General features: G+C 46.8%; 1 protein-coding gene across 1 annotated transcript in view; it reads right to left on the bottom strand.

The window, feature by feature from the left end:
* Window positions 1-410: 410 nt before the first annotated feature.
* ARID3B (AT-rich interaction domain 3B) overlaps window positions 411-13501 on the bottom strand; it is a 48798-nt gene continuing 35707 nt past the window's right edge. Inside the window, exons 6-9 of the mRNA XM_038418068.2 lie at window positions 12228-12487; window positions 10925-11182; window positions 7739-7843; window positions 411-6423 (exon numbers count right to left, since the gene is read on the bottom strand). Of these exons, the coding sequence (XP_038273996.1) occupies window positions 6269-6423; window positions 7739-7843; window positions 10925-11182; window positions 12228-12487 (778 nt within the window). The 3' untranslated portion in view covers window positions 411-6268. The remainder of the gene's footprint in view (window positions 6424-7738; window positions 7844-10924; window positions 11183-12227; window positions 12488-13501) is intronic.

Genomic DNA, 13501 nt, shown 5'->3' with positions numbered 1-13501 from the left:
CAGAGCTGGGAATCGAGTGGCAGGACTCAAGTTGTATTCCTGGCTTTACACTGATGTATGTGTAGCTTATGGCATGTCACCTTGTCTATGCATATTCATTTAGTCATCTGTAAAATGCAGATAATTCTCATTTGGCTCACGGCTCCAACGCTTAATGTCTGCCAAGTGCTTGGAGATCCTCTGATGAAAGTCATTATAGAAGTACAAACTGTTACTGGTATCTGACCCCTTACCCTGCACAGATCTGTAATGGGAGGCTGTTAGCAGCAAGGTCATAGGCATAGTAGTTCATAAAACTATTGCACCTTCCATTTGTGTTTAAAAAGTCAGCTTGAATCCAGAAACCTGGAGTGGCAAGTTTGATTCCCAGCCCAGTCAATGGAACAAAACATATTTGCAGGGTCATCATATGAAGAGGTAGAAGTTTATTGGAATATAAACATTCAGATAACATGTAAGATAGAAAAACCCAACAACAACATATACAGACACTTGTTGGAAGCAGACATCTGAGGTATTTATCCACTGCCTAGGCTATCACATTTTTTTTAAATAGGTAACAAAACTATTAGCAAGGCTGCTGCTGTTCAGTTAAAATGTCTTCCGGTTTGAATCCATTTGGAGATCATACGCAGCAACCAAAGGACTGTGTGACACATTCACATTTGTTCCAGGAGCTGATTGCTAACAGCTCCGCCTGTGCAGTTTGAGGCTTGTTTCTGAGCTGGACTCCATCCTTTCGATCTTCATGTGCTACTGGAAAACACTGGTATCGAATGTAAGAGGACAAGAGGTGGCTCTCTGTGTGGACCTGGTTTGGAAACTAGACAGCACGTCCGCACCCATTTCATTCTGAAAACAGAGCGCTTGGCTGCTGCTGCTGCTGGCCCACTGCACCTTTGCCTCCAGATGGCCCCTTTTGGCTGCTTGTTGCGAAACCCGAATTGCTCTGGAGTTTCAAGGTTAGACACATTAGACATACCGCAAAACGGAACACCTCACACCAGGAACAGTCCTTCCTGCAATATCAAAACCCCTGAGTGCCATACAATCTTCAACATTCTGAGTTAAATGGATTGGAGCTGAGGAGACATGCCCCCACTCCCAGCCCTCCACCCTGTATCTGCTGCTGGTTTCTATACCTCTGTCCCTAAAACCTGGCAGCTCAGCAAGAATATCTGGATCTAAGCAAAATGTGCATCAAGCCAAGTGCTAGTATCAAGCTCAGGCTAGGGAAAGGGTTAGTATTCACAGTCTGAATGGCTGATCCTTGTAGCCAGCTAATGAGAGAATAGTTTATTGTTGCAGCTTATTTTACTGAGGTATCTGTTACACGTCCCAACTTTATTCTTTCCCTGAATTTGATAAAAAACAATCTGTTAGTTCCTGCCTATTTCCAGACTAGCTGTGTAAAGCTTATAAACATTAATACTCTAGTAGTGTCAAAGCAGTTTATCGATTCAGTGATTCGAGTAGCTTTCTGTGCAAGAAAACACAACGGTAGCACGTGATATGCAAGCAAAACACCCAATATTAACCTCTGCTCCCCAGGACAAGAGAATAAAGCATAAGGAAAAGCAGGTATCCCCTAGCCCTATCCTTGGGAAATAATCCCCACCCCCCACCTCCAAAAAAGAAACAGGACAATTATAAAGATCTCCCGACTCTGGAAAAAATCTCAGAGTTTGAGACAATGAAATGCCCTGGAGGTCTGCAAGATTCACAAATGCATCAGGGCCAAAGTCTGGTCCCCACAAATGCGTGGGTGCATACAGCTTCCACTGAAGGCAATAGGAGAGAGGACGCCCCAAGGCAGAACCTGCCTCAGGACAGGTGCATTATAAATAATTTGACTGCCTGTTAAAAAGAAGTCACAATGTCTGCTAATGAGACCAGCTAAGCCGTATAATATAAACTAATACACACGGTCAAGGGAGCATCCTACAGCAGGTGCCTCCTGAGGCCTAAAACGCCGCCACAGGCTCAAATCCACTCTCACTGGAGCATCAAGTTGGGGAAAAAGCTTGTCCATTGCAGGGTTTTATTGCTGATGAACTCAACCAGCAAGTGATTCCTGTTCACCATCAAGCCTGATTGATTGTGAGGGATGGGTGTACTTAGTTTTAAATTGAAATTATTCAAAGCACATTCATTAAATTTGTATATGCAAATCAGACCCGGCCCTTGGGCTTCTAAGTCTCCAGCCTGGCCTTTACTGTTCAGTGTCTGGTACATGCTCTTTCCATGAGTGGTAATGGATCATATCACAAAGAAGCAGAGAATTCTGGGACTAAGGGGATGTGCTGGTGCCCACAAAGGCGCTGCTGCTGCTGCTTCTGGGGGACAGGGCTCCCTTTCTGAAGCTGTGATATGTTACACAGTAGATATAAAGATGAGCATCACAGTTCTCTTGGAATATTTCACCAGGAGAGAAATTACCATTTCACTAGCCAGTTAGGACACCCTTCCTCTTGGAGCCACCCGCAGTGATTGTTACACTGGGGTTATTTATTGGTTAGCCACCTATCACTGGGAAAATACTCTTTTAAACAATTTGTTATAAAGTTACCTCCAGTTTTTTATAATGGGCCTGATCCAAAGTCTACTGAAGTCAGTGGAAAAACTCCCTATTAATCATAGAATACCAGGGTTGAAAGGGACCTCAGGAGGTCATCTAGTCCAACCCCCTGCTCAAAGCAGGACCAATCCCCAATTTTTGCCCCCAATCCCTAAATGGCCCCCTCAAGAATTGAACTCACAATACAGGGTTTAGCAGGCCAATGCTCAAACCACTGAGCTCTCCCTCCCCCTGGAGGGATTAGCTTCAGTGGGCTTTGGCTCAGGCCCAGTGTGCATCCCCCACTCTGAGGTTAAATGCTGTTGACATTAGAAGGTGCTTTGTTCACCATTTGGAGCTTGTTCCAGCAGCCTGACCTGAGACTGGCTCCCAAAGTGTACCTTACAATTTCAGTACAGAGAACCTCGGATCAGTTTATAAGCTCTTACTTAAATGCACTTTAGGACTAAGGGGAGGCATCTGTGACACTTATGGGCTGGAGAGAGGGGAAAATGTGCAATGGCTTAATGTCCAGCTGAGCAGGCAAGCTGACTTGAGGTAAGTTATCCTAGTATTACAGTCCATCAAACCTCTTAATGCAGTTTGATCTTGCCTCGAGGTGTTGGGTGTTCTAACAATGTCACTAAGCTGTTCAGTTGCCCCTGGGCTGAATTCTCATCTCAAACTAATTTTATGCTGGCTTCAATTGAGTTAACTCATAATTTACAAACAGCTAAATAAGAGGAGAATCAGACCCCTTGCCTTCAGAGGGCTGTAATACCAATCTGATAAGATGGTTCTGTCCTATCTACACAGGCAAGAGCCAATTGAGTGATAACATGGCTAGGTGACTGTTAGGCCATCCCCCAACACTGACTGCTTGCCTGTGTAGAGCAGAGAACCCCTTAGATTCTTTAGACACCGAGAGCAGAACTGGACTAGTTATGACCATGTGATGCGTGGCTGTTGCTAACAGGGACTGTTGCCTTAGAACTATGATTGAAAACTGTCCAATAGATTGCTGAGGGGGATCAGTCTGCAGCAGGACTCTCTGAAAAACCACTGCTCAAAGAAACTGTGCTAGAACCTTGCGAGCAATAACCTTTCACACACATGGTGGGAGCTAGCACGTCTCTGCTCCAAGTACAGACAGATCTGAAAGGGCACTGCACACTGCGTGTTTCAGTGGGTAACATGACAGCCCGACAGACCATGCTATAACAAACTAATTTCAAACCTGCTGATCATCTTGCCTGTGAAGAGAGTTACAATGTCATTTAGACTTATGTTACCAAATTGTATTTCAACCCCCTAAATATAGGGATGGTTGCAGAGTTTGGTAACACAGGCCTTTACAATGTAAGTGAAAGCAGAACCTAGAACACATTCCAGTATTTAGGTCCTGTCTGCTCCATGAAAAGCTATCACAATGCACCATTTGGGTACAATACGGTAGCAAACAACATGGTTTGGTCTCACCGCATAAACAGGACTCAGGTGTATTTTTATCTGTATGACCGAATCCTACCAGTAAAATCCAAAGCTGCAGCACAATTCAGGTGTTTGGTCCTGCCCACACTGGAAGAGTGAACTGTACTTTAACATGTCAGGAGGTCTAGCAAAATCTGTAGTGTAGACAGATTGTTATCTTCAAAGCTGTTCTAATAAAACTTGCTAAAGATAAGCCCAGTACTAGATCACAGAGTTCTGTAACACACATTGGGACCACTTGAACCCTCCTGGGGACACCCCACTGTTCACTCTGAGGAGAAATCCTGAAACTCAAGCCAGCCTGAGAAATAAATCTGCCCTCTTACTCCTTCTCTACCTGCATCTGTCCTCCTCTATTGCCCTGTCCGCATGCCCAGCTCCTGGGTCAATGCTGCTGGAACTGTCTCCAGGCTATGCTAAGGACAGGGAAGCCACCTGCTCCTTCACTCAGCTTTGTTGTCTTTGGTGCTACAATAAAAAATAAAAATTAAAAACAAAGTCAGCAAAACACATATAAAAACAAGCTTTAAGATATGCCAATACTTCCTGAAGAGGTAACACAATAACAAGTCCATATCTGAGGTATTTCATCTGCTCAAAAGAACCTGACTCAGGCCTGCACCATGGAAGAGACATCACCAGGGCAGGGGCGGGAGCGGGAAGGCTCAGATCCACAGACTGTGAGAACATCACCAGGGCAGGGAGGAACCTGTCCTATGTGCTGCGGGAGGGGAGAGGACAGCACGGGTGCCTTGTGCGGGGAGTGCAACAGCAAGGAGCTGGGTCAATGGAAGTGAGCCACGGAACTAACTTGGCTGACAAAGGAGGAATGATGGACTAAAGCAGCCCTAGCTCCCCACATCAGGAATTTACTGGGAATGGGGGGAGATTTTCTTCCCTCTCTCCACAACCAGAGGCCCATGTCCTCATTCAACTGGGATGCACCCATGTGGAGCTGTCCCAGGTCTGGCTCTTCTGTCTCTTTAGCCCAGGTGAGCCTCGTGAATGATGGCTGTGATTTGGAGTATGCTGCAAGATACCTGGCAAGAGCCCAACTGAAAAAAGTGTGTATTACATGAACAGACACATACACACAGCTCATCAGATTGCCAGCATCACCTCGTATCTCCTTTGGGTGATAGTGGCCCACAGCTGACGTGTCTGTGTGGGGACAGGATGGAAAGGCTAATGAAACACACAGGAGAGTAAGCGCTGCATGAAGTCACCATTTGGTGCAAACCCAATTCTATCAAGGGCCAAGGAGCTAGAACTAGGAGCAAAGAGATGACATCAAACAAAAGAAAAGTCAGGATGACTGTCAAGATAAAGGCTGCAGTGGTGAGTTTATTTAGCCTGTCCAATGCTCCCCCAAGGGAAGCAGTGCAAGGGCCATTGGTTGGGGCATTTAAAACTAGACGGGGCAAACGCCTGGAAAAAAACAGTAGGGTCCAGGTTTGCACTGGCCATGGGAGACGACTAGCTGGACTAAAAGACCGTATCCATCTCGGTGTATCAGATACAGAGGTGGGAGAGTCCTCCGTGTGCTGCCAGGACCCTAGAGAGGTAGATGCCAAAGGAGGAAGAAGTCATGCAAGTCTCCTGTGAATCCAGCATTAGTGACCATTTGCCCTTCAACCTAGTCTAACACACAGGAGACAGCATCAGGAGGCTGAACACAGTGGAGATAGAATGGGCGACTAGATGAGACTTGCTGCACAACTCCTCTGCAAGCAACCGCAAGAGGGAACAAATACAAGGGGAAAAGAGACCAAAGTAATTCTGGGTGTAGGATTGTCAATACACTATGTTATATTAGGGAAGTCCATGCAGCTGTTGATTAGAGAACAGGAACCCTTCCCACACCCCAATTACTACCTCCTTGCTCCTTCCGCCTGCCATGATGATGTCTCAGTCATCTGCAAACCCACAGCCCCTAGAGACAATCCCTGATTGAAAAATGCCACATGTCCCCTTCCCTTCACCCCAACCCCCCAGCAGGAACACAGTCAAACCTGAAAAAATAATAAAAAAGGCTGGACAAACAGGCAATGCAAACTCGCCAGCACAGAAGGTTTCATCATCTGGCTATTGACCAACCGCAAAGCAGGTTCCTTGAGATGAGGTAATCTGTGCGACTCCTTCCTGGCTCGCTCTCTGCCTTGAACGGAGAGGGCAAAGCTGCCTGAGGCTAATGAGAGAGAGAGCCCGCTCCCCCATCCATCAGAGAGACCAGCTGGTTGAGGGCTCTGCGCTGGGGGTGCCCCTGGACGAAGTTGGGCTAGGAGAGCAGTGGGAGCTGCTGCTGCTACTGCAGGTGCTTTGGGTGCTGGATCCTGCAATTAGATGGACGACGGGCTTCTGGGCAAACAGAACTCCTGCAGGACAGAGACGGGTTTGGAACTGGGTTACTGGGACACCAGAACAACATAGTGCTTAAGGAGAAGCAAGCCCAGACCTATGTACGTGGCAGGAGAGGAGAAGAGTCTACCAACCCCAGAGATTTTAGAATAGCGCTCAGGGAATTCTAGCAGTGAGAGTTAGCCAATCCAATCAAGCAGGTTCAGGAAGCTGCAGCAACAGTGCAACTGGAAGGAATACAGCAGAACTTGCTTAGAACAAAGGCTGATAGAGTGACGCTTTGCTTGAAAATCCGCAACAGCTTCGATGCAGTTTTCAATGCACTTTCGCTCCGCTAGAACTGAGTTCCACTGAGATACACCACTGGGAATGCAGCACTCTGCACCCACCTAGAGAAGTGTTAAATGTGGTCTTCAGAGGGGATCACCACCCAACTGAGCAGGAGTGAGGAATGTAAAGAGAAATTGTGAAGGGGTGAAGAGAAGCTAGTCTTGTTAAAGCTGCTTCTCAGAACGAGGAGAGAGAGATTCCTAAAGTTCCCCTTCACTCAGGGCTGGCGGTATCTCCTACAGCAGCAAGGGATGAAAAGCAGCCCTGGTACCACACTCAGGGTGAAGGTAGGGAGGGTTGTCTTGCCAGATCTTTCTTGCGTTACAGTGAAACGCTGCTTGTACAGAAGCTCTGCAATCAAAACTACTTCACTATATGGGTGTGTCTAACATGCAATCGGGAGATGCGGTTGCAGCACATGTAGACAGATCTGAACTAGCTTTGATCTAGCTAGCTCGAACAACAATATGGTGAAAGCGTGGCTGCATGGGCTAACCCCGCCCACCCAGAACCCTGCGTATGCACTTGAGCAGCCACGGCCTCGGCTGCCATGGCTTCACTGATATCATTACTCAAGCTCGCTTTGACCTCGCTAGACCCAATCTAGCTCAGGTATGTCTACACGTGCTGCTATCACATCTCCTGAATGAAGTGCAGATGTACCCTCAGACAGAGTGCCAGTGTACACAGAGATCAAATCCAAAACTGGGCAAAGTGATTAGAATATCTATAAACAGCACACACAAAGATGAAATTGCCAAGCAGTAGCATTTAGAAGAATCTCAAATATATTAAAAAAAACATAAGAAGGGGCCATCTTGACAGAGTGGTGCAGAGGACTGTGGAAAAGCAGCTCCTGTGTCAACTCAAGGGTCTCTCAAAGCAACGAAAGTTTTGGTTTTTGTGTTTGGCAAATTTATATCCATTAAAAGTATCCTGCATTCAAACAAGAGCTGCTTTCCCCTGCTGCACCACTGCTCTGGGCAGCTGTTGCTTTCTCACCAGCATAGATTGTGCCGTTAATCTCCACAGACATGTTAATACTCCCAATGCCGCTGGGTGACAAATGCAATGCTGCTGCCGCCGCCGTGGCATCTGGTTTATCTTCTGTTGGGGAAAGGACAGTTGTGAGTTAGGTTGCACTGGATCTCCACTGCACTACTTAGGGACAATCTAGTGCTTAGAGGGTCCTTCTTTCACCTCCCCTCTGCAGTGAAAACTGAACCAAGCCCTCCCTGCCCCCCAGTCCCACTACTCCGACTCATGAACTGGTGGCCTGCTTTGTGGGGGGAAAGGACTCTGAAGTTTGGAAGTACATCGCTTCCGCCTGCCGGCTGTGAAGTACGCTAAACTGCTTACAATCAGCTTCTATTAAATGACAGGATTTAAAGAACAGCAGAATGCAGGCAAGTGTTATGTAAGATTTCCCCGTACAGCTCTGTCAGTACACCCCCTCACACCCAGAGTAGCAAGTCAGAGGGTGCTGAATGGAGAAAAAGGCTTTTGTAAATGTGAAGAACTGTCTGGCATTTGACAATACTAAACTTGTTTCGCTTGTGACCACTGCCAGATCCCAACCCTGGCCCTTCCGAGGTAACTGGTTAGAAACCCACTGAATATTTGATACATAGGTAACATGTAGTTTTATTCAGCTTCATTCTGAAATCTCCACTGCTCTCTTGGCTCTAGCCCGAGTCTGAATATCTACACTGCAGTTGTACAGCCCCGCAGTTCAAGCCTGAGTCAGCTGCCACAGGCCAGCTGCGGGTGTGTGCCAGTGTTTTATTGCAATGTAGAACATACCCTCAGTTAGCAATGGCTAGGCTGCAGTACCACTGCCTGCCACCTGAAGGAGCAAAATCTTCTGAAATACAAGACTCAGGAGAGGAATAAGAGACAGAAATAGACACCTCGTCCCCCCTTGATGAACATACCTGGGGACCCCTTTTTAAGCTGCTGCACTAGAAACTAGATACTGCAATTTTGTGATATCTGTGGAAAAAGACATGGGATTGTTCCCCCATCACCCTGCTTTATGGGACATTCCCTAGCCCTAAAATCCTGCTCAGAGTTTGTGAAGCAGCAGCATCACATCGCAATGACCTCTCAAAATGAGGTGCTGGCTTTGTGTCAGTGTGCAAATGCCAAGTAAGGACCGAAGAGCTTTTTCTGTAGAAATGTACAAGGGTGACAGCTCAGACTGAAATCATCTGTGTAAATCTTACACATTTTTCCAGTTCCCATCTGATGTTGCATTCCTTCTGGGATATCATGGCTGCTGTCTCAGCAAGGACTGCTATTGGCATAACTAGTATTTAACCCAAGAGTGGTTCTTAAGATAACAGTAACAATTCCTAGCTCTTCTATAATGTTTTTCATCAGTAGATTTCAAATCACTTTCCAAAGGAGGTCAGTATAATTATTTCCATTTTACAGATGGGGAAACTGAGACAAAGAAAGAGAAAGTGAATTTGCCCAAGGTCGTCCAGTGGCAGATCCAGAAATAGAACCTGTCTCCCTTGAATCCAGTCCAGTGGTCTATCTACTAGGCCACAATGCCTCCATCAGTGTGTTTTTAGGTGTAGAGGCTACAACTGCATCTTAATGCCAGAAGCAGTGTGAGGAGAGATAAGGGAAGGACATTAGCAAGGTGGAGGGGATTTAAGGCACACCACAAAGTTTGCTCTTCCTCTCACACACTATTCCTTTTTAAGGAAGTTTAAGTGTGAAATTTAAGTAGGTCCATAGTCTTAGGGAAGCAAAATCTTGGTCCAACTGAAGCTAGTGACAATGCTTCCATCAGCTTCAGTAGGACCAAGAGCTGACCCTATGCCACATGTTTCAGAGTAGCAGCCGTGTTAGTCTGTATTCGCAATAAGAAAAGGAGTACTTGTGGCACCTTAGAGACTAACAAATTTATTAGAGCATAAGCTTTCGTGAGCTACAGCTCACTTCATCGGATGCATTTGGTGGAAAATGCATCCGATGAAGTGAGCTGTAGCTCACGAAAGCTTATGCTCTAATAAATTTGTTAGTCTCTAAGGTGCCACAAGTACTCCTTTTCTTTATGCCACATGTATTTCTCTGAACCAGAGCTTCACACCGTAGCACTGCTCCTGTTGAATAAAGTGCAATGGCCAACAGCTCAACTCTTTCCCTTCCCCCACTCAATGTCAACTCTTTGTGGCCTAGTGTCTGCCTCAGAAGGTGCAATTAGATGGAGTTTGAGCTCTTTAATTTAAATGGATCAAAACGTTTGAAGAAGAGAAAACAGCTGTTGGACTGAAATCTTCTGAGACACTGATGGCTTCACTCTCCATCTAACTGTAGCCCCCAGGGCAGATAGGTGGAAGTGCTATGCTGTTTAATCAGCTTTGAAAGTCACATTAAAATTACATTGATTCTGACAAGTGACCTTTAAGGATGGAATCTCCACTTACCCAGTACTTTCAGTGGTAGTTTCCCCTGGCCATGAGTGCTGCTTACACTCAAACCTCTAACTCAGCCTTCAGGGGCCTGGAGGCTATGATTTGGGGCAGTCACCTTCCACCAGAATGCCAGGGGCTTTTCCCTGGAGGCTGGGAGCAGGGCAGTGGCATATTAATCTATACTAAGGAGAAGCAGGGTCCTTTCTCCTTGGAAGCAGTTACTGGCAATACCGTCGCTAGCCCCAACCTTATCTGAGATGTCACGTGACCCTTTAAAACCCCCTTGACTCAACTCTGGATAATAAGTAGGGCCCTCAAGCAAACAAATGCAGATCTCCATCCAGCTTACTCCCCACCTATGACCTGGGCTTCCTACCCACTGTATACCCATGACATCCTAACTGCCTTCTGCAATCTGTATATGAAAAGCTGCTGCCTTTAGTGACAGGGAAGCTAGGAGGTGGTGCCACACCTTAGTCTCCAAGCCAGGAGCAGCAAAGGGAAGTTAGGGAATTCATGCCGTGCTGCAGCACATTGGCACTAGAATCAGAACAGACCAGGGCAAGGTTCTCTGGCTGATGGGCTGGGTGGGCGCACCCAAAAGAGTGGGATAGGTTGCATAAGTGCAAGGGTGCCACTGCCTAAAGTCCTGCACTGAGATGAAGCCCACGTACCCAGGGTTTAAAGAAAGACTTCCTCTCTTTGGGGTGCTCACTCCAGCATACAACCCCCCCCTCATTTAGCATGGGAGGCTCCTCACCCCTGCCATTGATTTTGATCTTCATGGGGATCTGCCGTGCCATGCTGAACAGGTTGCGCTGAAGTGCCTGCTGGACAAGCCGCTGCTCCTCCTCTGTCATCCGCGAGAGTTTCTTCTCCGGCGGCTCTCCAGCCTCCAGCCTCTCCCTCAGCTGTTCCAAAGTGGCCGTCCTTGCTGCTACAGTTGCCTGCTGGTTAGCCAAAGTCACTGGCATGGCAATGCGATTTGGCATGGACACAGTCAGGGGGATGCCATCGCCTAGAAAAGCAGTCAGTCACTCAAGCTTTGCAGAGTTTCCCAGTGCAAGCAGTTAGCTTTTGAAGCCCAGTGTGGTAGGGGGACAACGGGACAACAATGCTGCTCTGAGGAACCAAACACTACTAGTCCATTTCATGGCAGCCTGTGGCCTGTTCCCACTGTACAGGACTGTTTCTACCAACATCAGCTCATACTTCCAGGGCACTGAAATCCCCCCACCATTCCCAAATGGAACTGCTACTCCTCAAACAGAATTACCTTCTTTGCTCTCTTTGCTGGAGTAATCTTAACTCCATGTTGGTGTAGTCTGCCTGGCCTAGATCCTCAAAGGTATTTAGGCTCCTAATAGCCACTGAAACTAATGAACATCAGGAGTCTGAATCCTTTGAGGATCTGGGCTTCTGAAACTCCTTTGGAGACTCGCACTAAAGTGAGCAGATGAGACACCCTCTCCCCTTTCTTTTTTCCTCTGAAATTTACCAGAATATTTCCGATCCGCCCCCAAGATGGGGTGGCTGCTTATTTTCACAACCTCTTATAGCATCACTCACACTTCCTAACAGGGCTTAGCACTTCTATCACAGTTTTGCCCTTCACACAACTAACAAAGATTAGCTAACTAATCTCCACCACATTGCTGGGAATTACCCACCATTTTACAGATGGGGAACTAGGGATGCAGACAGGTTAAGTGACTTGCCTACAGCAGCAGAGGAAGTCAGACCTGGAGCTGGGTCTAGAGCCCCAGTAACTCCTGGTTGATCCCAGTCCTGTCCTCATTCCTCTATCCTTCCCTCTCTCACCCTGCTCTGCAGTCCTGGGTGATTAGTCAGTATCAATGACAATGCTGCCGCTACTGACCCAGCGCATACATAAACTGGTTAACCTGGAGCTTGATGGCTCTGTATCCCTGAGCCATCCAAGTCCTCTCACTGTCCCCAAACTTTCTTTTACCCAAGTTTGGCCAGACATTGAAATTGAATTTCACCCACTGCCTACTTCCCCCACAGACATTCTCTGTCCTGCACAGAGGTAAATAGCAGACCTTTCCTGAGAGCTGCTGCTGGAGAGAGACGGGAGTTGCTGGTTCCACTGCCTGGGGTCAGGCCGATGATCGGAAAGCGGATCTTTTGAGGAGACAGGAGGGAAGGAGGCCCTGTGGCGGTGGGTGAATAACTGAACAAGGAGGAGCTGTAGCTGGGCCGTCTGCCTTCCCGCCTGTTGCCATCGATCGCAGCCTGCAGCTCAGCAGGAGAGCTTAAGGACTTCTTCTCACATTCGTAGGCATATAAGTACTTCATATACCTGAGAGAAACACATGGAGAGGGGAGATCAAAGCAAGTGTACTCAGCAGCACCTGAAAAAAGTAGATTATGGGAATTCTCATGGTACTAAGCATTGCTCAGGAGCGCTTGCAGGACTGGGCCCTTTGAAGACCTAACTCTGCCAACCACTATTCATTTTTGCTTTGTGGTCTTATGCTTAGTCTGCAGTCAGCTGTGTAGTTCGGGTGTCAGGTGTCGTTTTCATACAGATGACTTTCATGGACTCATAGTCCAGCCTTTGCAGAGAACAGCACCGTACTACACGATGCTACATGTGTAACTCTAAGGAAGTTGAAAGAAAGTGTATGACATAACATTGTCTTTAAGAAATCATACAATTAAAGACCACAATTTGAATGCTTATGTACAAAGGGAAAAGTTAAGGGATCAATTCTAACTTTCAAATTGCTTGACTCGAGTGATAAGCTGTACAACCATAATGGTCTCTTAGTTTTGCCCACCTCTCCTGGAATTTCTTTGGTGGGTTTTAGGGGTTTGTTCTAAGTAAATTACATAGAAAAGAAAAATAAAATAGAGCAGGCGCCTCACTCTCTGAGACAGCAAAGCTCTTCTGATTGTAAGAAAACTGACATAAGCAATGTGAACTCCCTTATCTGAACTTATGTGACTAGATTACTGGTGCCCCCTTGTCCCAAGCAACTGAGGAGGGAGATGCTTTCCTGAATGCCTTAGGGAGGGTCACAGGAGAAATTCTCCTTTCTCTGAGCCCAAAGAATTGCCAAGCTCCCATGGTGCATCAGAGTAGGGCTCCCACCCAGGCAACTGAACTAGTGCACATTAGGAGTCCCTAGCCCTTTTGCGCTTTCAAGGTTCAGAAGGATAGGGGCCAAAGCTCCCATGCAGCCCTTGCCAGAAGACAATTTATTTAGTCACAGACCTAGTTATAGATTTAAGGGATGATTGGATTACAGTCTCTAAATACCTACATGGGGAACAAATATTTATCAGCAGGCTCTTCAGTCTAGCAGAACAC

Source organism: Dermochelys coriacea, chromosome 10 (genome assembly GCF_009764565.3).
Source record: "Dermochelys coriacea isolate rDerCor1 chromosome 10, rDerCor1.pri.v4, whole genome shotgun sequence".
Classification (NCBI taxonomy): domain Eukaryota; kingdom Metazoa; phylum Chordata; order Testudines; family Dermochelyidae; genus Dermochelys; species Dermochelys coriacea.
This window is presented reverse-complemented; position numbering and strand designations above follow the sequence as displayed.